Source organism: Balaenoptera borealis (genome assembly GCF_965194805.1).
Source record: "Balaenoptera borealis genome assembly, chromosome: 2".
Taxonomy (NCBI): Eukaryota; Metazoa; Chordata; class Mammalia; order Artiodactyla; family Balaenopteridae; genus Balaenoptera; species Balaenoptera borealis.
The window spans coordinates 173,729,044-173,752,998 of NC_138867.1; the positions used below are offsets into that span (position 1 = coordinate 173,729,044).

Genomic DNA, 23,955 nt, shown 5'->3' on the forward strand with positions numbered 1-23,955 from the left:
GAACTTGTTTGTCTGTAGGGGACTTACTGTATTCTAGAAAACGCTCTGGAGGCGGGGCCGTGCCCCGGGGGAAACAGGACCCTGTTGCGCAGCCACAGGGAAGGCACGGGGGGTCCCCACATGGGGTCTGAGGGCTCCCAGGCGCGCCTGTGCTGACACTCCCTGCGGTCAGGCCGACTCCCCTGGCAGTGAGACGTCACCCCCAGATTTGCTCACGGGAAATGACTGACCAACCTCACAGCTTTAGATTAATATTTAATGTTTAACTTTAATGTGCAAATAAATAGAAAAGGAAAACTACATTCAAAACAGCTGCAAAGGAAGAACGAGCCCCCGAACAGAAACTGCTCAGAAGCAGAAGAGGCGCTCCCTAGAGGCGTGCAGGGCGGGGCCGCGGGCTCCCGAGCAGGACGGCTGCCGGCAGGGTCTGCTGCACGAATTCTGGCAAGTCCCCTCTTATAAAACAAGGGTGCGTACAAAGTGCATGGATTACACGTGAGAAAACCCGGCTGAGGAGACACCCAGGTGGGACAGGTCGGCCTTGGAATCGCCCAGGCCTGGAGTCACAGGCTTTGCAAACCTCGAGTTCCACAGGTAAACTTCCAGAAACACGTCTCCGATTCCCGGAACCTTGGGTTTGGCACAGCTCAGCTGCAGGAAGGCAAGGGCCGCGGCTGGCAGAGGCGGCTGCACGGGGGGTTCTTCCAGGCCCACGGCTCAGTGGAGCCCACTCGCTGATGGTGTCAGGGGCCCGGCCAGAGCTTCTCACGGTGCACGAAGTTCAAAAAGCTGGTTCCTAGCCCGAACTGCTTGGCATTCTTGGCACAGAAGAAGCTTTTGCCCCTCACACGGTACCCGCCCCGGGTGGTGGCCGCCGGAACGGAGGCGTTGGGGCGGGTATGCGGAAGTCCACGAAGAGGGCTGTCACCCCCAGAGAGGCCGTGGGACTTGGCCGTTGTAGAACTTACAACCACTAAGAGAGCATAAAGGAATAAATATGTGTGTGCATATATATACTTCTAGAATGTCCACCTTAGGTACACAACCGCACCCCAGGGCCCTCCCAGGGTGGGACCACTCGAGCTCAGTGGGTGCGGCAGGCCAGGCCCCCTCCCCTCACGTGCCCAGAGTCCAGCTGTCGGATCAACATGGGGTTTGAGTCTCTTTTTTTTCCAGAGCAGGGTCTTCTGGGCAGCTCTGGTGCTGCCTGCCCACTCTATGCCTGGATGTCAAAGCAGGATCCCAACAGCTTGGCTGAAAGGGCTCTTCTCACTTTCAAAGTGACTGAGGACCCCAGGCACCCGCCGGGCCAAGCCGATGCCCGAACTGTCAGATGCAGACTGTCGCCCAGCTTGGGAAATGTTTCTAGAAGCTTGGGAAGGACATGCTTTTCAAGCAGGTCCACCTGGGCCCGACTCCTCCGATGTCAGGGACCCTCAAACGCTGACCCCTCCCGAACATGAGCCCTCGCGCGGCTCTTCACCCACTTTCACCAAACGCAGAAAACGACCAGCGGTGCCCAAGCCTGGGGATTTGGCACGTGTGACGGGAGTAGCCCAGCAGGCATGTGAATGCACTCTCTTGTGCCTTGACCGGTGCACTGCTCCTCCCCCTTCCAGTGGGGACTAAGCCCCTAGAGTTCAAGTGCGGGGGTGGGGGGGGGGTGGTTTACGTCTGGCACAGGACGGGCCCAAAGGAAGCGGGGAAGCCAAGAGGGATGGCAGCGTGGGGCCGAGAGCCGACACAACCCGCCCTTCTCTGGAGCTCACAGCCCATAGCAGCAAGGCTGGGGGACGCTCTGCTCCCCTCACACTGTTCATGAAAATGCCCGATGGACACGCAGGCCAAGGAAGCAACTGCACTAAGTGCGAGTCGTGGTGCCCGTGTGGGAGCGTCAGGGCGAGGCCGGGCGGCGGCTGTACTGCACTCGGTAGCGGGTCACCGGCAGCCCGTGCACGTGAGCCGTCTCGCAGAGCGTCTTGCAGGGCACCATGTCCTCGTCCTCCTCGCCCATCAGCCAGTCCTGCACCAGGCTGGCTGCCTCCACCGGCACGTTGTCCTCCAGCCAGCGGCTGTGCCACTCCTCAAAGTGCTGGTGGTGGCGCAGCAGGACCAGGGGCTGCACCTGCAGGGGGCGGGGGAGAGAAGAATCAGGATGGCCCAGGCACCCCAGACAGCTGTGGGCTGGCCCCCAGGGTCCCGGGACGTGGGCAGGGAGGGGCACCTGCTTGGCCCGGCCGAGCGTCCCGCGGCGGTACATGTAGTCCTCGGAGTTGACGATGAACATCATCTTGTGGGTGCTGAGCTTGAAGCGGCAGTCCACGTTGCAGGCGCTCTCCACCCCGACCAGCCGCTTCCAGGAGCTCTTGGCCTCGCCCCGCAGCGCACGCACCTGCTCACACTGCCACCTGCGGAACTTCTTGAGGTTCCTGGGGGCGAGAGGAGGATCTGCAGACCAGAAGGTCCTTGTGGCCCAGAAACACTGGGAAGATGCCTGACCTCCCAGGGCTGGAGAAACGCAATCTGAAGCAATGAAAACCACCACCCAAACCCTTTGATTCCGTGAAAACTAATAAAACCCCGTCACGCTGGGTGCTGGCAATGGTGGGAGAGGCCCCCGGGCCCGAAGTCCGCTCACCTCTGCAGGAACACAGGCTTCAGGAGGAAGCCCTCGGTGGGCGAGCTGGACGCACCCTCGGTCCCCACGTACTGCTCCACGTACCGAGCCAGGTGCTTGGGGGACAGAGGGAGACACAGCCCAGGTCATCAGAGGCTCCCGGGGACTTTGTCCCCACCCCTCCTGAAGCACTAGGATAACAGCTATGGAGGACCCTGATGTGTGACAGAGACCAGCAGACTGCAGCTCCCGATAAAGGGCTCAGCTGGAGTGGGACACACACACCCAGGCCACCATTCAGATGATTTATGGCCTTTCGTGCTTAAGTGGATAAATCCCTGCTGTTTAACGACTTTTCTGTATCCATCACGTGGTAAGTTCACGTGGAACAGGAGGCCCCTGACACGGAGGGGAGCGGGGTCTGGGGGACGTGTGGGCAGGGACAGACATGAGGACACAAACAGCAGGGAGGAAGAGGGAGAGAGCTGGCAGGAGTTGCGGGTGAGCAAAGGGTGGGGCCCGAAGGGGTCACCAGGTCCAGGGCAGACACGGCCTGCAGCGTCCGAGGGATCCTTCAACTGCTCACCACCCTGTTAAAGCACGAGGCTCCTCCAGACTCAAGCTTAACAAAACCACATTTGCTGGAAACTTCTGGAAGGGACCGGGTGTGCAGGCCCCTACCCTCCCTTGTTTTGGAAAGTGTTTCCAGCGAAGGGCGCTGTGAAGGGAGCCCCCAAGGCTGTGGTGGGCGGTGCCCCAGCTCTGTGAAGGCGGCTTGGGGCTTCTGGGCCCTGCTCCCTGGCGTGCGGGCACCAAGTGGAATGTGCACCTCAACGTGTGGGCCAGGCGGGTTTTCTCCTGGTGGTCGGGGGGCAACCAGAGCTCTGAGCTTCACGCACGGGGAGCGCAGCGGCCACATGCTGTGGGGTCTGAGTGACTGGGCTGGCCATGGGCGGATGGCATGGTGTCGGCAGCAGGTGGCAGGAGCCGGGGTTTGGGGGGAAGCTGGCCTGGCTCCCACACGGCCTTCCGGCCCTGGGACACACACCCCTGGCTCCTGAGAGGCCACCCGCAACTCCCACCTCCTGTTGCATTTCCAAGGAGAGCGTTCAGCCTGCACAGAGGCTTCTCTGGTGGACGTTTTGCGGCCTGTGCTCAGCCAGCATGTGCCTGGGCTCCCATGGTGGGAGCCCCACGATGCTGCCTGTGGCTGCCACCGGCCCCCACGGTGTGTACAAGGCACAGAGCACAGGGCTGCGGTCCTCACCTGCACCTCTAGTGGGTCCTCTGTCTGGGCTTCCTCGGTGTCCAGGAGCTCAATGGTCATGATCACCTGCCCTTTCCGCTGGAGGAACATCACCTGGGGAAGGAGGGGGACAAACAGCCTGAAGCCACGAGAACAGCCCAGGCCGGCAGAGGATGAGGTCAAAAGGTCATCAATGATCCCTCTTCACCAGCCTCCAAGCCCCATCCTTCCTTGAGGAACCACGTGCTGGGCGCCCACCTCACAGGCCCTGTGGTGCCCTCCGGGGCCGGGGCCTGCATCCAGAGGCCCAGCGAAAGCAGCACACGGTACTGGGCTCCTGTCGTGGGCGCCGGCCGTGCTCCCCCCAGCCTTGTGTGGGGCTGAGCGTGGCTGGCCTCTCACCTTAAAGCAGTTCTCGTCAGCCATGCACCGCTCGGCCTTCCACTGATAGCTGGTCTCCCTGGCGGCGCGGACACAGCGGGAGGACAGGTTGCCGCCGGCAGCGCCCCGCTTCTTCTCGTTCAGGTAGAGCTCCACCACCTTCAGACAGACATCGTCGCTCACGAGGTGGTGCAGCTGCCGGGGAGGGAGGGCCGGTGGGTGCCTGGCGTGTGCCCGCCAGGAGGGGTGAGGCACAGCCACCGCTCCCGCCTCCTGCTGGAGCCCCCACCTGACCCAGAGACGGTGTGGCAAAGTCCACGGGGTGGGGGCGAAGACCAGCGTCCAGCGGGCTGTGCAGGGCGACCTCCATGCCGGATGCAGACAGAGCAAACTAGACCAGACTAAACCAGACCAGACTGGGGCAGACCAGGCCAGACTAAATCAGAGCAAACTAGCAAACTGGACCAGACCAAAAACGAGACCAAACTAGACCAAACCAGACAAGAGCAAACCAGAGCAAACTAGAGCAGACCAGCAAACCCTGCCTGGGTATGAGAAACGCACAGAAAAAATACAAAAGAAAATGTGCCAAAATGGGGATGGTAATCATAAAAGCAGTGATTATCTTCCCCCAGTGTTCAGTCATAAACACAAGTAATTCCTTTAATACCGATAAACATACTTAAAACCTTTAGGCTTAGGATGACACAAGGATTGGAAAAAGCCGAGGCCGCAGGGTCAGACGGAGCCGGCGTGAGTCGGCCCCTCTGCGCGCGAGCTGTGGCCCAGACAGGCTACTGCAGGCTTAGGGCCTCAGGCTCTGCCCTGTGTGTCCCTCTGCTGAGTGAACACAGCGACGCGTGGACATACGTGGGTCTCATACGGTGCCTGACATCCGGCACATTCCCAATCAACATTAGCTGCTGTTACTGAAAATAAGAAATGCTAATTTAAAAAATAAATAAAAGGAAGTAAAGAGTGTGGATACGACGCTGCAGGTTACAGGGGTTGCGTGGAGGGGCCCTGTGAGCCACACGTGGGGGTCCTGCCCTCACTATGCCTCCAACTAAACAGCTCCATTTTTATTGCGTCTTTTATCTTTTAAAACAGGTTTTACCGGAGACATTTGTGGAGAGAAGGAGTTTTTTTTTTTTTAAAAAGGCATGAGTCAAAGTATATGGTCCAGTCCTCCTGGTGCTACAGCTGGGGCCGCCGTCCTGAGAGCTGTGGCCTGTTGGGAGCCGACTCGCTCGGTCCAGGAGAGATGAGAGAGCCCTCCTCCTCTACCACCAACCCCCCGCCCCTGGGCAGGACCAGAGTGGGCCAGGCATCTGGAAGCTTCCCCCAAGGCTGGCTGTGCCTGCCTGCACCCGACCTGGGGGAGCAGAGGTCATGCACACATACGGCCCACAGGGGATGCAAAGCGCTGCTCCAAGGGCCCGAATGGGAGCTCCTTCCTGGAACCCTTCCCTGGTGGACGATGAAGGAGCCAACGGGCGTCTCAGCAGACAGGAATCTCAGAGAATCACGCTGCCTGGACATAGCCAGACGCTGAGTTTATACAGCTTCAAAACCAGGGACTCTATCCCAGTGTCAGAAATCGGCAGCGGGTGCCCGTGAGCGGGGGGTGGCTGGAGGGCGCACGGGTGGGGTGTCCATTTGTGAAGACCCACCGGGCTGCACACTGAGGAGTTGGCACTTTTCTGTATGTGTTTTACTTCAATAAGAAATGTGTAAAACCTGGAAGGAACTGCCATCTTTAAAATGTTTCTAGTAACTGTACCTGCGTGGCAGAGCAATGACATCACTCCTTCCTCTGCTTCTTTTCCACTTTATGATGAACAGCCTCACTTGATAACCAGGAAATGGAAGTCAAGTTGAACAACAACTCGAGCGGTCACCAAGCAGGACCCACGTCCCGGGACCGCACCCGACTTGTCTGGGGCTTTGCTGTTTATATACTTATGACCAATTTCCTCTTGTTGGCCTTCAGCCGTGCGTGATGCTGATGCACGTCACCGACATTCCCCCGCCAGGAAAAGTGGGCCAAAGGTTCTTTACATGTTGCCAAACAACCCTCACGAAAGGTTTTTCAACAGGGGCTCAGACATATCCTCGCACACGCACACCCACAGCAGCACTGGTCGCCATCGCCAAAAGGTGGAAACAACCCAAGTGTCCATCAACGGATGAACGGAAGAACACAATGTGGTCCATCCACACAACGGAATGTTATCTGACCATAAAAATGGATGATATACTAACACACGCTACAATGTGGATGAACCTTAAAAATGTTATGCTGAGTGAAAGAAGCCAGACACAAAAAGGCCACATAGTATGTGATTCTGTTTATGTGGAATACCCAGAACAGGCAAATCCAGAGAGACAGAAAAGGGCTGGGAGAGGAGGGATGGGGAGTGACTGCTAATGGAGACAGGGTTTCTTTGGGGGAAGATGGAAATGTTCTAGAACTAGTCAGAAATGATGGTTGCACAACACTGCAAATGTGCTAAATTCCACTGAAACGTTCACTTAAAACTGGAGAATTTTACATTACAAGAGTTCTACCTTAATTGAAAAAAAAAAAGGAAAGGTGCCAAGCACGGGATCAACCGCAGGCGCAGGAGTGAAGGAAGGGACGCGCAGGGAGGTGCTGCCCGCCGCCCGCCCGCGCCTGCTCACCTGCCGGGCGATGCTCTGCACCAGCTTGTCCATGGTGAAGCCCACGTAGGCGTGGATGGTGAACATCTCGCGCAGGGTGTCCTCGTACTGCGTGGGGTCGATGCTGCCCTCCAGCAGGCTCCGCACCATGTCCAGGAAGGCCGGGTAGTACTCCTCCAGCTCCACCTCACCTGAGGGGGCGGCACCGCGGTCACCGAGGGCCCGGCTCCCACGTGGCCACCACCGGGAAGGATCTGGAGTCTCCACTGAACGTGAGCAGCCCACGTTCACCGCCTCCCACCGCAGGTGGCCCGTGGCTCTGGGGCGGCTGCTCGGCGGGCCCACCTCCCCTCCCGGATCTCAGAGGCAAGCCCCCACGGTGTCACCCCTGGGCCCAGGGGCTCACTTGGCTGCTTCAGCCGCAGCTCCATGGCGGGGTCGTTGCCCTTCTCCCGGCGGCCCTCGCAGAGCAGTTTCTCCCTTTCCTTCTCCGTCCGGTACTCTAGGAGCTGCTTCTGTGCCTGGCGGTAGATCTTCAGAAGCCTGGAGCACAGGGTCTGATGGAGGCGCAGGAAGAAATACCAGTTGTTGTTGGCGAAGAAGAGGCTGTAGACGTCGTCCAGGGGCTTGTGCTGCGGCGGCGGCTGCTCCGTGGTCGGCGCCTCGCCCGAGGCCCCCTTCTCCTCCGGGGCGCTGCTCTGCGGCCCGGGCGCTGGCTTCTTCCGGTCACCAGGGTCTGCACTCTGCCCCTGGGGGCTCCCCCGGCCCTCATCGGCAGAGTCCTCGGACGCGCCCAGGTCCAGCTGCTGGGAGAAGAAGAGGCTGGGCACGAACTGGTGCACCAGCTGGTGGATGGTGCCCTGGTCCTCCTTCTGGATGGCCGGCTGCCGCTTCACATAGTAGCTGATGAGGGCGGCCGCGTCCTCCAGGATCTGCCGGTCCTCGTACACGAAGATGAGGTGCGGCTCGCTGGAGGGGGCGCTGCGGCCCTCCGAGTGCTGCTCCTGGTGCTGGGGAGACGGGGCGGCCGTGAGACGGGAAGCGGCCCACTGGGAGAACTCCAAGTAGGGGGTCCAGGGCCACGGGGCTCTGAGGGCATCACAGTGGCTGGGGGCCCAGCTGAGCTCTGGGACCAAAACGAGGCCGAACTCCCACTACCAAGGCCTGCAGCAGCACTCAGAGGCTGGGGGAAACGAGGGGAGCGGCACCCTGATTATTCGCGTCCAGCTGACCCAGGCTGCCTCGGGGGTGAGGAAGGCTCAGGGAGGACCACGGGCCTCTGCCCACCATCATCCGTTCACAGACACTTGGCTAGACCCCGGAAGACCTGCGACTGCTTGCACTCCAGCCCCACCCCCCCCAGCCCTGCACACCCGGTCCGTCACCACCCCGCAACGTCCCCTGCCTCTGTCCTTTCCCCACCTGCCACCAGCCCTTCCATGGTCCTGCCATCACCCGGTGCCGGCACAAGCCTCCCACCTGCTCGCTCCCGTTCACCAGCCCACGCCAACCACTCCCCTCACTGAGTCCAGAGCCACACAAGAGCACGGTCAGCCCTAGTCGCCCCCCTCTGCTGACAATGGCAGGGTGGCCTCAATCCGCCTCCTGGGCCAGCCCTATGCTGGGTGCTACGGAAACACCCATCCTCACCCCTACGCAGCCCTGCGAGGGCAACGGAGACACAAGAGAGCTGGCCATCTGCCCGAGGCCAGGAGAGCCAGAGCTTGGGCGCGGGCAGCCTGCCCCGACCCCGGCTGAGGAGGGCCTCACCTCGTCATAGACGCTCTCAATCTCATTGAGCAAGCTCTTGGAGCGAAGGGCCTTGGTGTCGTTCTGCTTGAAGTTCACGGCCTGGTGGTCCAGGGACTTGAGGTACGCCTTCTCATACTGCTCCCGCCAGATCTTGTTGAAGCCCTGCTGGGCCTCCCGCCACTCCTCCTCTTTGGCCTTCAGCCTGCAGGGCCAGAGGGGCTCAGCACAGGGACAGCCCGGGACACCCGCCCGAGTCATCCCTGTGCAGGGCCAGCCTGTCTTCCACCCACAGACCCACTGGACACGTTCCACACTCGGGACAGCCAGCTCCAGGCCTGTGCAGTGGGCTCTGTGCTGTATAAAGGTGGGAGGGGTAACGGCCCCGTGGAACCCGCACAGCCAGTTTTACGGTTTCTCAAACATCGCTGTCCTGGCCCACAGAACTGACTGCACTCTATGCAGCTGCTGGCTCGACCACCGGGCTCCCTTGCTCAACTGTGAACCCTGCAATGGAAGGGACTGTGTCGGGCTCGCTTGGCTCTGCAGCCCCAGGGCTGGGCACAGCACCTGGCTGAGGGCAGCCGCTTAACCAATACATGTTCACCGGCACAGTGAGGGTCCCAAACATATGATTAAACAAAAGGCAAGCCGTGATACAGGATGGTCCCATTTGTGCTTTAAAGTAGTTACCTTTCATGTTCATGTTTAGATATGATTATGTGCATGGCAAAAGGTTCCAGGAGGACACAAACAACTGTTGACAGTTGTGCTTTCCTCTCGAGAGTGGAATGGGGAGATGAAGCAAGACTGGAAAACACTGTAGTCAACCAGACTGAGACGCCAGGGACCCCCTCACGATTACACCCGTGACACACAGCACTAATGAGCTGCTGGGGGGCTCCCTGCAGCAGGCAGGGTGGTCAGAAGCGTGAGGACACCTTTTCAGGACGACGGGGACAGCAGTGACAGGGTTCTTCTTGAGGCTCTCAATGATCTCCGGAGCCTTGTCGCCGTAAATGCGGTGGATGGCGCGGCGCTGGATCACCTCCGACGTGCCTCCCAGACAGTCGTCCAGCCGGAACTTCTCCTGGTCTTCCGGCGCCATCCGGGAGAGCTTCTTCTGCACGCTTTCCAACACCCGGATCGTGGCCAGGTTGGTCTCCAGGACAACGTCTAACTATGGAAAAGAAAGCAGAAAGGGGTCAGCTGTCGGGGCGTCAGCGGGGCCCTAGGGACGGGCCTGGGCTGGCAGAAGGGATGTGCAGAACTGAGGAGGGGACGACAGACATCAGGGTGTGGTGGCCCTGACGTGGGTCCGGGGGACTGGAGCGAGCACAGCTGGTTACGGGGGTGAGAGGGCCGGTCCAGACCTGGGCGATGATGGCGTCACCTGGACCTCACCACTGGTGGACCCATCTGAGGAGGGGAACGGGTCCTAGGCTGACCCTTTCCACAGGCATCAAAAGCACGTTACACTCAGCAATGCAGAGGAAGGGACGCGCGGTACATACAGCCCCCGGGTGACGCCCCAGAACGCGTGCTGGGGGGAGCCAATCCCCAAAAGTTATGTACCGTGTGACTGATTCCACTTAGGACAAAGTGAAGGAGGTGGAGGATAGGCTGACGGATGCTGGGAATTGGGGAGGGAGGTGGATGGGGATATAAGGGAACAGTGTGAGAGATCCTCCTGCTGGGGGAACTGTTCAGTATCTTGGCTGTGGTGCTGGATACATGGAGCTCCACAGGTGAGAGAACCGCACAGCGCTAAACACACATGCGCGTGCTTGTGCACAAGATACCCTGCCCCACCCCCCGCGCCCCCCCACGAATACAAGTCCAACTAGGGAGACGTGAATAAGATCATGGCCGGGTCAATGTCCATATCCCGGCTCTGACACTGTGCCAGAGATTTACAAGCTGTTACCACTGGGGAAAGGGCACCCGGATCACTCTGTGTTATTTTTTAAGCTGCATGTGAACCTACAATGATCTCGGTAAAAATTTCTATTAAAAAAATTAACTTAAGTGAACCTAATTTTAGTTAATGAAACCACACACACACAGTACCAACGCCTGGCCAGCCTGGAGGCCAGCAAGGCAGAAAAGGGAGGCTTTCAGGAGCTGCCCCCTGCTGGAAAGCACTGGAATCCCGGATACTCTAAAGGAGACCAGAGGGCTCAAGGAGGATCACGGTAAGTCCCAGGGTGCAGAGGAGATGAAGTGGGGAAAGCGAGGGCAGGGCCGTGGAGAAGGCGGGCCCGCACACACACCTCGAAACGCTCGTCCTCACAGCGGTGCAGCTGCTCCTCATAGGGCGTCTTCTTGGAGCTGACGAAGGTGGAGTCCTCTGACCAGGAGGGGAAGGACACCCAGGTGTCGTTCAGTACCTGCTCCAAGAGGAAATGCCGTGACCAGCGCGGCAGGCCCCCGCTGCCAGAGTGGTTTACTGTGTTGTCCAGCGTAGAAGATACGAGGATAAGTAACAATACTGATTTTACAGGAAATTGCCTTATCATACAAATAGTAAAATTACTTTTAAAGTGGTTTTAAGGGAAAACGTGGCTTTGATCAAGTGAAGAAATCTTACTATCAATACTTTGGGGTTGGCAAACTTTCTCTGTAAAGGGCCAGATAAATATTTTAGGTTTTGCAGGTCATTTGGTCTGTCAGGTCTACAGGGATACATCGTTTTATTGCGCTTCACAGATACTGCCTTTTTTTTTTTTTTTTAAACAATGTGAAGGTTTGCTGCAACCCTGTATCGAGCAAGCTTATCAGTGCCATTTTTTCCAACAGCATTTGCTCGCTTTGTGTCTCTGTGTCACACTGTGGTGATTCTCACAATATTTCAAGCTTTTTCATTATTATTATATTTGTTACAGGGATCTGTGATCAGTGACTCGCTGAAGGCTCAGATGATGGTTAGCATATTTTAGCAATAAAATATTTTAAACTAAGGTATATACATTGTTTTGTTCAGACGTAACACTACTGCGCACTTAATAGGCTACAGTACAGTATAAACATAACTTCTATATGCACTGGGAGACCAAAAAATTTGTGTGACTGGCTTTATTGCGATGTTTGCTTTATTGCAGTGCTCTGGAACCAAACCCACAATAGCTCCAAGGCACGCCTGTACTCAACTCTGCTCTCGTCCTGGTAAAGCAGCCGCAGGCAGTATGTAAACAAATGGGCATGTCTGTTTGCCAATAAAACTTTACTTACAAACACAGGCAGTGGGCCGGATTTGGCTCATGGGCCATAGTCTGCTGACTCCCAGACTACATATCCTGGAATCCAGCAGGCACTCTTGAATTCTGGAAATGCAGTAAGCCTGTCTACTAACCCTGAAAAAGTGTTCAGTGGTCAAGCTAAACAGAAACATGCTGAGGGCAGTGAACCTGGAACAGAGTGGGCTCAAGGCAGAAATAAATCTCAGTCTAAATGACGGAGGAACAGGCCAAACCCTATGCTGGCGCCGTGTGCTCTGCGGCTTGCCAGAACCACCAGCAGGGTGAGAAACTGTCATCTCTACCCATGCATTTTGTTTTGGCACATCCCGGCACCATCCACCATTCACTATCGGGGGGATCAACACTTGGTCTTCCATGTGGAACACAGGAGGGGGTAAGGAGCATGCAGCACACAAGCTGACGTGAGCCCCGGGAAGTGCTACCTCCTTGCAGATGGCCGTCCTCCCGCTGCACTTGGGCTGCTGGTAGGTTTTGGGGAGCGCCCGGTAGCTGGATCCGATGCGCTTGCATGAGGCGTAGTCGATTTCCCGGCTTATTCCATCCCCGGATCTGTCACTCATGGGTGGGGCGAAGGACAGCTCTTTCACCCCCAGGAAGGACTTGAACTGTGCAAAGAGTTCTGGAAATTTCCTTCAGAAATAAAGACAAGTCGGAGGGAGGTGGGAGGGACAAATTAGGAGTTTGGGATTAGCAAATACACACTACTATATATAAAATAGATAAACAACAAGGTCCCACTGTATAGCACAGGAAACTATATTTGGTATCTTATAATAACCTATAATAGAACAGAATCTGAGAAAGAATAAATAAATATATATATCTGAATCCCTTTGCTGTACACCAAAAACTAACACAACACTGTAAATCAACTATACTTCAATTTTTTTTTTTAAAAAGTCTAAAAAAAAAAAGAAATAAAGACAAATGGCAAGTAGCATCCCGAGGGCCTTCTGAGAATGATCTAGAGATGTTAAAACGGCTTCACGTTGATGCCGGCAGTTAAAGATGGTCAGAATCAACATCAGAGAGGAGGGGCGAGAGGCAGGACGAGCATCCAACACGCGTGAAGCTGCCGTGTGTGTGAATCTGCCCTCCAGCCTCTGCCACCAACCAGGCCCCACCACTTGCGGGAGGTCCTTGAACACGCCAGATAAGATGACCTGGCCTGGCGGCAGCTGGGGTCAGCGATGTCCCCTGACTGGAAGAGGCCGGGCATTAGGTCAAGGATCAGCAAACTAGTCAACCTCCCCACATCTGTCTGTAAATAGTCGGTCACGGCCACTCGCTTAGTATTGCCTGTGGCTGCTTGCGCATAATGCCAGAAGCTGGTTAGCAGTGACCCTTGGCCCTTGATAGATAAAATCTGCCTCCCTGCTCCAGGGCCTTCCTCCCTCACGAGGGAGACCCCCTCCCTAGACAAATTCTCATCACGTAATGGTCGTGCATGTCGACAGGAAGATTTTAACGCAACTGACCCCCAATGTCATCTGCATTAATGTTTAAATGAGTATCAAATCCTACAGAAAGGGTGCAGATATTTTGACAGCTGGTGTGATGATCCTGCCATGACTAAGCCTGGCAGTCTCCCCTCATTAACTATGTGCCCCGAGGCGGCCCGCCTGTAAGGACCCCCGCCAACTCAGATCACAAGGAAAACCCGCAAGCCAACGGAAATGCAGGGAAGGGAGACATCATCAACATCGGTGCGGAGGATGCCTGAGGTTACAGCGGGATAAACCACTCTGAAGGGGAGGCTTACCCCACTCCAGCCCCAACTCCAGCCACGCTGTCACCAGGTGACAGCTCTCTGGGCCACTGCACTCAGCTGCCCGTGGGTGTACAAACCCAGAAAGAAGCTTGCCCATGCAAACACAGGCCTCATGGTGGGGAGGGGGGTGGGCGTGAACGCTAACCCAGCTGGGCATCAGGTCAAGATGCGCGAGCAGAAGCCGCTTCATTTCTCCGCTCTGCTGCACCCTCCCATGGCCCTCTCCCCCGCCTGGAGTCTCTAACTGCTGCTCACATGTCGAAACGGGAATAGCTGACCCTGACCGAGCTCAGAGCACTGGATTCTGAGCTGCGCAGATGTACGTCGATGTGAGCGTGTCCAAATCCATGTAAAAAACCAGCCACGTTTTAGCCGAGACTGTGTGACGCCTGCCACCCTGCTCTGGGTGGTTTTTCAGAGCGTTAACAGGTCTTTAGCAGCCCCAGAAAGTTAATCCAAGTGAAAAGGTCACCCTGATGTGTGTACACTCTTGGGACCACCAAGGAAGCACCTCCTGATGACCCTAACTCGACCTTTGAGTATCCCAGCCCAAGAGCATAATCTCAGCACGGATTACAGGGGGAAACTGGAGATAAACATCCATTGTTGCAGACCCTGCTGAGAAAACCATGGTACATACACTGTGCAGTCGCTAAAAACGATCGTTCGGGTCTAAGAATTGCCGAGTTTAAAAAAGAAAAAAAGAGAAGACTACAGCCCAGCCTGACAGTGTGATGCCATTTATGTGAAACTCAACAGCCACACTCAGATCCCGAGAGCAGAGGATGAGCGAAGGGTGGGCTTCCAGGCCGCATCCCCCTGAACTCGCCCATCACCACGCAAAGCTCTCTTACGAGAGCTTATCCTGGAGAGAGTGAGAGGTATCCATTCTGGGCCTCAGTTTCCTCAGCTGAAAATGTATTGAGACACATCGAATGTGTTTAAATTCATGAGTTCATGTAACGCCAAAGAAATTGGTCCCCTTTTCAGTTCCTAATTGGCCTGATGAGACAGGAAAGCGACTCATCACCCTGACACTGTAATAAAGGGAGAAATCAAGCATCTACCTTGGGTCACCAAAAGGTGATAAATACTGTTGAGATGCTCTCTTTTGCAACCCGCGGTGAATGAATAAACAAAGGAATAAACCACAGAAAGAACTCAGAGGATACCACTGCCTCCTGACAGACAGGGGGATGTGGGGGAATGTGAAGGTGCATTCGGCAAAATGCACCCACGCCATGGGGATGCCGATGCAGACACGGTAAGGAATAAACTTGCAAAGGGAACCTAGAGATGAAGAGGGACGTACAAGACGTATTAGAAAACAAAACCCAGACCACGAGGTGAGACTGAGCCGTGTGTCTGGCGGTGGCCACCTGGGTTGGCTGCGCCGTAATTAGTGTAGGGAGGTGGTCACTCCCAAGGCAAGGGAGGGAGCATGACTCAGATGGCAGGTGGAGGGGCTCCTGCAGGTTGGCAAAGGTCCATTTGTGACCTGGGTGGTGGGCACAAGGGTGTCTGCCTAATAATGATTCACTAAGCCGTTCTTCTGTTACGTGGTTTCCTGGATCTGTGTTTTATTTTACATTAAAAAAAAAAAGTTAAAAAAACTTTTTTAATTAATAGAAAGGGAATCAGGTAGCTGCCCCCAGGGGCCGGCAGCCTCTGGGGCTGTCTTGGGGGCTAAACAGGGCGCCGCACACGTCACGTATAATGCGAACTCCCCGTGTTCGAGATGCTATTTTAAGGGTCTTCAGGCAGAGCCCATTTGAAACTTTCTGAAACCCTGCGCAGGTATATTTATGATCCCCCTTTGACAGAATGGAAACTGAGGCGCAGACGGGCTAGGAACTCGCTGGGCATGACAGGGCTGAGGAGCGGGAAGCACGCGGGGAGCCAGCGACTGCCCTCCCCACAGCACAGGTGCACGACCTGCGAGGCGCAGGCACCTCCCAGGACAGCTCCGCCCCCTCAGAGGCTGCCGGGCCCCTCGGGGGGCAGCTCTCACAGGGCAGCAGGACGTGCTGGAAGTGGGTAACGGATCTGCTAACAGAGTTTCTCTCGGGGCAGCAGGGATGCTGCGCGGTCATTTCATTCTTCCCAGTAATTTCTGATTCTTAGAATTTTAAAAAGCATAATGCATCTCCAGGGAATTATGCTGGGTGAAAAAAGCTGATCCTGAATGGTTACACAGTGTGATTCCATTTACATAATACTTTTGCTATATAACTTTAGAGAAGGAACACAGGTTTTAGGGGTTGTCAGGGGCTTGGGGTGTGGGAGGGACGTGGGTATGGGTATCAAAGGCCAACGCAAGGATCTTCGTGGTTCTGAAGCTGCTCGGTACCTGGACAGTGGTGGTGGACACACCAGCCTTCACAGGTGATACAGCTGTACACACACACACACACAGGTAAAATGGGAAACCTGAAAAGATGGGTGGCTTGTGTGAATATCAACATACTGGCTATGACACTGACTAGAGATGTTACCCCGGGGGAACGCTCCCCAGGACCTCTCTGTGTTCTTTCTTACAACTGCTGGTGAATCTATAACGATCTCTGTAACAACTTCAACTTAAAGACAAGATAGAAAAAAACACATATACTGTTTTCCAAAAACAATAGCCAAAAGAAGGGTGAAAGGAGTTTACGGAAACAAAACCCAAGCGGGGAGCCCCGAGAAGTGTCGCTCACCCTAGAAATGGGCTGACCAGCTGGAGGAGCTCAGAGCCGGACACAAGCTCCTGGTTGAAGAGCGCGATGCAGCGGAGGAAGTTCTCGTAGACCTCCTGGCTCTTCAGCACCCTGCGCACCTGCGGGGAGAGCGAGTCAGGGGGCCCCTACCGGGCCCAACTCCCGCTCCTGAGCACACTTGGTTCTGCTATCACCAGGTGCACACAGAGTCACCAACACAGGCGTGTTCTAAAGGGACTGGCTGTGGTCTGCAGCGGACTGCTCGCTGTGCAGTGATCTTTGGCTCAGACAGCATGTGCCCAGAGCCATCTCCCTGGCTCTGCCCATTGACTCTGGACAGAAGCCCCAGGACCATCCCAGCTTTAGAGATGCCACGCAGCTTCTGAGTGGCAGACACGTGCCCCCAAACTTGGTGTGGGCTCTGAGCTCTGCCTTTCCCACCTGTTTTGCTACCTCCTGCCCGCTGCCCACCACTGGCCGCCTGCCGCCTGCTCCCAACCCTGCCTGCTCAGATCTGAGCTGGGCGAGGCCAGCCTGGACAGGGGAAGGCCCAGAAGTCACGGTCCCACCGCTCACCTTGTCAAAGAAGGAGAACTCCTGCAGAGTCCCGTACTTCCCCACGGTGGCGATGGACAGATCTTTGGTACCACGGAGTTTCATTTTCTTCTGTGGAGAGAAATTCCATGCCATGGATGCTGTGTGCCTCCCACGGGCAGCCCCTGGGTCCATCTTTATTAGAATCATAACATCACCAACACTGAGCTCTCCTGATGGGAACCTCCATCAGGTGCTGGATGAGGTCTGCCCAACACCCCCGTGGATGAACCTCTCAGGACCACCCACCTCAGCCTCCATGACCTAGTGAAGGGTCACACAACCACTCTGCCCACAATCTGGGATCTAACTTTCAGCAGTCTAGTGCTTTTGATGTCAGGAGGGATTGTCATAGAGTAAGAACAGCCAGGGAAACATGCCCCTAGATACTGTATCAGAAACCTCTTCCCCTGCCTGTTTCGTCCTGTGGGCCGTGATGGTGACGGGAAGGGGACTTGAACTTGCCCACTCTGCTGAGACATCGAGGACACTACAGAACCATCTCCCACATGCCTGAAGAATGATGGGGATGTGTCAAGAGGACACAAGAGCCAGCCCAAAGGGCCCCACTGGCCAGGTCTGGGACGGTTTAGGCAACAAGATAAACAGTGATAGTCACGGATTATAACCCGAGTCTATGATGATATACACAATTAAATAAATGGAGGTGAAAAAAAGCTCTTCCTTACAGTAGAAAGCCAACTAGTAAATGCATAAAGAATGATGGAATTAGAAAATCACCATCACAGGTGATGAGAACAACAGGAGCTGGACCTCAGCGCCTCTCACCCCCTAGCAGGGCACCTTGTGCAGTAACCGACCTGCGCAACTGTACACAGGGGCCCTGCCTGTGAAAGAGCTGTGATGGTGAAAAGGAGCAGACTGAGCAGTACATCCGGTTTCGGCGAGAGGAGGTGACCCGCCTTCTCACACAATCTTGTAAGCCAGGGGGAATAGGTGACCGGACACCTCACAGGTGAGTCGACTTCTCAAGGTCCCACAGCCAGTCAATTTCAAGCTGGACTGGAGCCTGGACTCGGCCTCATGCCCCAGGTCTCTGCATATTGCTCCTCATCTACGGAGAAGGCCAGGCTGCTGGGTGTCCACGCATGCACACATCTATGTGCACAGCTGACAGTTACCTTGGCTGGTGCAGACACGGGACGGAGGAGTGAGGGCCGAGAGCGCTTTTTGCTGTGTTCCAGATTCTTCTCGTGCTCACTCTTTTGGACACTGTTCATTTCGCACGGCCCATTTCCTGTGAACTAAGGACACAAACACAGGAAGTGGTCAGCGTTGGAGAGACACAGCCGGGCCCGTCAGTGCTGGTTCTCAATGTATCCTAGTGCATGGAACCACTTGCAGCTCAGCTCATGGCCCCAGCAAGCACTGCCTGCCACGGGCCAGGGGCTCTGTCCCAGTGCGAGGTGACCCTGGCTCTCAAGATGCTCACGTTTACTGGAGGAAAGACCCAGCTCACCACAGTCACGCACTGTGAGGCTGGGAGAAGGCTCATGGAAGGCCTCGATGGGCGAGGGTCCTGACAGGTGAGGGAGGGCTCAGTGGGGAGACACTGAAGCTGGGCCTTGGCGTGCGGGGCTCACCCAGCAGACCACTGACAGGGTGTCTGCCTGTGTGTTCGAGTGCACCACAGAAAGGAAAAGAATTTCAGGCTAGAGGACCAGCAACGTGCAAGGCCCTGGCAGCAAGAGGAAGCAGCTGACGGTGCCAGGTCACTGGGGCGGGGGAGGAAGGGTTCCAGCCAAGTTTGTATTCTTTCCTATGAATGAGAAAACGCATCTTGGGGGCAATGTCATCACTTGGTGGGGTGCTCACTGCTAGTCCTCCCAGGCTCTACACCAAGCACTGATAACAGGTCAGGGTGTTGGCAATATTTATGAAGAATGGTTCTGGAAGGATCTATTCGGCATTTGCATCTGTATGAAAGTTAGAGCAGGCAGGGGGAAGGTGAACAGACCATGGCTTTTCTTCAGGGCTGGGCTGGAGAGGCACACTGCAATCACCCCCACTACGTTCACGTTGCCTGCACCCACTCCCACCACGGGGCCTATACGCAGAGACACTACGTGAAGGGTGTGCTGTCAGGCCAAAGCGTGGGCTGGGTGAACAAGTCGTGGTGCATCCAAACCAAACAGAGGCAACTGTCAGCTATGAGTTAGCTCTGTGTCTCTGTGTCCACTGTGTCACTGCTAGGGACAGGCATACCTGATACACTGTTATGACAAACAGAAAAAACCCCTAGGGGCAGAACAAATGGGAGGCCATCTTTTTTAAAAGGATAAACATTTGTTTGCACATTCAGAGGAGATTTCTGGAAAGATACATAAGACACTTGTAAATACTTAACTCTGAGGAAACTGAGGCTAGGAAAAAGGGAAGTTAACTTTTCATACTTGATGCTCTCACTAATGCTTGATTTTTCTCATGCGCATGTACTATTTCTATATTCATAATAATAATAATAAAGACCTATTGTTTAACTACAGGCAAAACCTGTCCCTTAGAGGATTAAGCTTCTTTGGAGGGATTAGTTATCCGAAGACCCAAGGCTACTGCAAGAACCTAAAGTGGAATAATTCTCAACTGGTATTTGCTGTAGATCCCAGAACAGGTGCAAACACCAATTCCTAAAGGAGGGGGACAGGTGACGATATGACGCGCTGAGTAGGACTTGGGGGGGGGGGGTTGGGAGGAAAGGGGGTAACCCACTGCTCGCCCAGCTAAGCTCACCCAGCTGCAAGGCAAGCTCAGTACCACCGATCTTCCCCTAACAGTTCAGGCAGTTCTTTTGTTTCAGTTAAACGTCCCAATGTGCAAATGCCTGAGGCAGAAGACCCCCAAAGACCATTCATATAGGGACTGGCTCGGCTTGCGTTTGTATATAAAATTGTGCTGGCACACAGCCATGCCCATTCGATGATGTACGGGCCTGTGGCTGCTTTCCCGCTACCACGGCAGAGCTGAGTCTTTGCCACAGAGACTGTCTGGTCTGCAAAGCCTAAGATACTTACTGTCTGGCCCTTTATAGAAAAACTTTGCTAAGCTCTGATCTAGGTGAAGCAGTCGAGTTTAATTAGGACAATATCAAATTTCACCTTTGGTTTCTTTTTCCTGCAGTTTTAACAGAAATCTAAAAGTTAATGAAAAGATCATTCTATATGACAAATTATGAGCATTTTAGTAATTTTTAAAAGTTGATTAAATCTTTTAAAATGTACAAGACAGTTCTAATTACACAATGTACACTTAAAAAAACACTGCTGAATTGATAACAAATGCCATTTAAAGAAACTCTGTGGGCAGGTGCTTTTCTAAGAGAAATGCTTATTTTTCTAGGGTGGGCTTTGTCAGTGTCGAACTTGGTAAATGCCAAGTTGTGTCCGCCAGGGGGCACTGCGACCACAGCCCTCAGAGGACAAGAGGCTCTACTCAACCCCAACCCTGACCCATCAAGATGATAACTCAGGAACCAAGGCCTGCAAAGAGTTCATGTGAGCTGTGCAGCAGCAAAAGCTGGCCGGGGACAGAGCCAGGCCTTTCTTCCCTGAGGCCATGAGGGTGGGCTGCCCCTGGACCCTGAAGCACTGACAGCAATGGCCCTGGGAAGGCCACCCAGGGACGCCACTGTGCACACATCTCTGCGGGGATGGGGTTCAGGGGAAAAGCTGCCAACGCCAAGGTCAGAGCTGAGATTTGAGGCCAAGATCCGAGAGGATGAGACCCATAAACTATCCACCAACTGTACAAGGGAGCAGCACAGGGCTTTACAGCGGGTGACAGCATGCAGCTTGGGCTCCCAGGGACACACAAGCCCAAGCACCCACAACCTTGGGCTAAGCCAACACAAGAAGGGCATGAAGCAGGAAGGAGATGGTGAGGGCCCTCTGCTCCTCAGCCACGTGGCCCCCGGAGCCAGTTAGGGGGTCTTTGATGAGCAGGAGCAAACAGAGAAGGAAGATGGGAATGACGCTAGGACTGCAAAGGACACTTATTTGGGAACAGGGAGAAAAAAACCAAGTAGGGATTCTGAAGTTCAGAGAGATCCGCGGGGCAGACAATGGACTCAGAGGAGAAAGCTGGACTCAGGGGCCCTGGGGCCGTGAGGAGGCAGCCGGGCTGAGAGGCCCAGTGTAGAGGTGAGCTCCCTGTCCCCGGGGAGTCCAGACAAGGGCTTCCTTCAACCACTCCCCCCCCGCTCCCCCGGTATCCCCCAAGAGCCTCCAGCAGGCCAGGCAGCTGGCTGGTCCTGGAGATGCAGAGGGAGACCCTGGGAGGAGGGGATGAGACGACCAGACGGGATTCTAGGCCTACTTTCCCAGCACAACCGCAGCTGCTCTTTCCGGAACACTTAGCACGAGCCAGGCCCCGCGAGAAGCACTTAAAAGGATAACAGTTCAGTCCCCACCTGAGCAGGAGGGCCGGTCAGTCCCGTGTGACAGAGAAGGCAACGAGGCCTGGGAGGTGACATGGCCGGCTCAAGCCTGCCTGCAGCACCCAGAGCCCGAGGAGGCCCAGGCTGTGTGCTCACGGGGCTCTGTCCAGTCCCCCGGGACACCCAAGGCTCCGGGCGGGTGGGCAGGACTGGTTACAGCTCCTGGACTTGTTTGTTTTCAGCCCAAAGGATGGGCACAGAGCTTCTCTGACTCTGAGTCAGGAAGTGCTTCTGGGTGGAACCTCCTCTTTGGGATGGTGCTCTGAGTCCCAGAGACGGGAACACGGGGACAAGCCCCGACCCGCACACCGGAAGTCTGCCCAATCGACTAAGAGTCTTGAACAGCATCCAAACTCAGACTGCTATCACCCCCGAGCCCCTTCCTTCAAGACCCACTGCCCCCCAGCCCTGTGCCCCCAGTGCACCTTCATTCAAGAAGCAGAGCCGGGAGAGGCGGTGGTGACACAGGAAGGTGGGAAGGGTGGACTCCTGTGTGCTCACACCCCAAGTTGTCATCAAGGGCAAAGAGGAAGAATAAAAAGAGGAAAGAGAACACTCAACAACCTAGGAATAGAAGGAGCTTCCTCAACTCGAGGGTGCTTACGGAAAACCCACAGCTCACGTCACACTCAGTGGTGCAAGGTGGAAAGCTTTTCCTCTGAGATCAGGAGCAAGATGTGGATGCTGACTCTCGCCACTTCTATTCAGCACGGTACTAGAAGCTCCATCACAGCAATCAGGCCAGAAAAGGAACTAAAAGGCATCCAAATTGGAAAGGAAGAAAGAAAACTGTCTCCATTAGCAAATCCTAAGGAACCCACGAAAACGATCAAAGCTAATAAACTGGATACGGCAAAGTTGCAGGATACAAAATCAACACAAAAAAGCAGTGGTGTTTCTATACATGAGCAATGAATAACCCAAAAATGAAATTAAGAAAACAAGTCCATTTACAACAACAAAAAGAACAAAATATTTGGAAATACTTTTAACCAAGGGGGTGCAAGACTTACACAATGAAAAAAAACTTTGAAACACTGCTGAAAGAAACTAAAGACTTAAATAAATGGAAAAATGCTGTGTATTTGTGGATTAATCTTGTTAGGATGGCAATACTACCCCAAACAGTTGAAAGATTCAATGCAATCATTTTCAAAATCCCAACGGCCTTTGTTGCTGGAGTGGAAAAGCCAATCTTTAAATTCATATGGAATCGCAAGGGGCCCTGACTAGCCAAAACAATCTTGAAAAGAAACAAAGTTTGGGGACTCACACTTCCTGATTTCAAACTTACTACAAAGCTACAGTAATCATGACAGTGTGGTGCTGGCCTAAGGGCAGACATGGAGATCAATGGATTAGAACTGAGTCCAGAAATAAACCCATAAAACTATGGTCAATTGATTTTTGACAAGAGTGCCAAAACCATGCAATGGAAAGAGAACAGTTTCCTCAACAAACTGGATTGCCACGTGTAAAGTGGACCCCTACCTCACCATATACAAACATTAACTCAAAATGGACCAGCAACCTGAATACAAGAGCTAACACTATACAAGTATTAAAAGAAAACTTTAGGTAAACCTTCCTGACCTCAGAACTAGCGATGGATTCTGAGATTTGACACTGAAAACATGAGCAACGAAAGAAAAAATAGGTAATTGGACTTGACCAAAATTTAAAACTGATGTGCATCAACACTAACAAGAAAGTGAAAAGACAACCTACAGAATAGAGGAAAATATTTGATAAGGGACTAATGTCAAGAACATATAAAGATCTCTTACAACCCAGCAACAGAGACAAAAAAAGGTGCAAAGTACTTAAACAGACATTTCTCCAAAGAAGATAAACAGATGGCCAATGAGCACATGAAATGCCCAATATCATTAGTCAGCAGGAAAATGCAAATCAAAACCATAATAAGATACTATTTCACAACAACTACAAAGGCTATAAGTTTTTTTAAAAAGGGAAAACCTCAAGCATTGGTGATGATGTGGAAAACTGAAACCGTGGTATATTGCTAGTGAGAACGTAAAGTGGTCCAGCTCCCGTGGAGAACAGTTTGGCAGTTCCTCAAAAGTTAAACAGAGTTACCACATGAGTCAGCAACTCCACTCCTAGGCAGAGACGGAAAATAACTGAAAGCAGGTGTTCAAACAAAAACTTGTACATGCGTGTTCACAGCACGATTCACAATGACTGAAAGGTGGCAACAACCCAAGTGCCCACTGATGGGTGAATGGATGAACAAAATGTGGTCCATCCACACAATGGAATTATTATTTAGCCATAGAAGGGATGAAGTTCTGACACATCATGAATGAACCTTAAGATCATGATGCTGAGTGAAAGAAGCCAGACACCAACCAAAGGCCACATGTTGTATGATTCCATCTATATGAAATGTCCGAACAGGTAAATCCATAGAGACAGAAAGCAGATTGGTGGTTGCCAGAATCTAGGGAGGGGGGGATGGGGAGTGACTACTAACGGGGACGGGTCTCCTTTTGGGGTG

General features: G+C 54.2%; 1 protein-coding gene across 4 annotated transcripts in view; it reads right to left on the reverse strand.

Annotated features, from left to right (window-relative positions):
- Nucleotides 1-242: 242 nt before the first annotated feature.
- The window catches only part of SIN3B (SIN3 transcription regulator family member B), a 37,743-nt gene continuing 14,030 nt past the window's right edge, over nt 243-23,955 (reverse strand). For 2 of the 4 annotated variants that reach the window (XM_082383021.1, XM_082383019.1), the window contains 14 exons: nt 18,124-18,246; nt 16,964-17,053; nt 16,388-16,506; nt 12,340-12,547; nt 10,931-11,047; nt 9,599-9,837; nt 8,679-8,862; nt 7,315-7,918; nt 6,930-7,099; nt 4,266-4,439; nt 3,885-3,977; nt 2,639-2,733; nt 2,225-2,429; nt 243-2,125 (listed from right to left, as the gene is read on the reverse strand). In XM_082383021.1, coding sequence (XP_082239147.1) covers nt 1,895-2,125; nt 2,225-2,429; nt 2,639-2,733; nt 3,885-3,977; nt 4,266-4,439; nt 6,930-7,099; nt 7,315-7,918; nt 8,679-8,862; nt 9,599-9,837; nt 10,931-11,047; nt 12,340-12,547; nt 16,388-16,506; nt 16,964-17,053; nt 18,124-18,246 — 2,652 coding nt within the window. In that variant the 3' untranslated portion in view covers nt 243-1,894. The remainder of the gene's footprint in view (nt 2,126-2,224; nt 2,430-2,638; nt 2,734-3,884; nt 3,978-4,265; nt 4,440-6,929; nt 7,100-7,314; nt 7,919-8,678; nt 8,863-9,598; nt 9,838-10,930; nt 11,048-12,339; nt 12,548-16,387; nt 16,507-16,963; nt 17,054-18,123; nt 18,247-23,955) is intronic. The other 2 variants (XM_082383020.1, XM_082383022.1) reach the window with 2 other exon arrangements.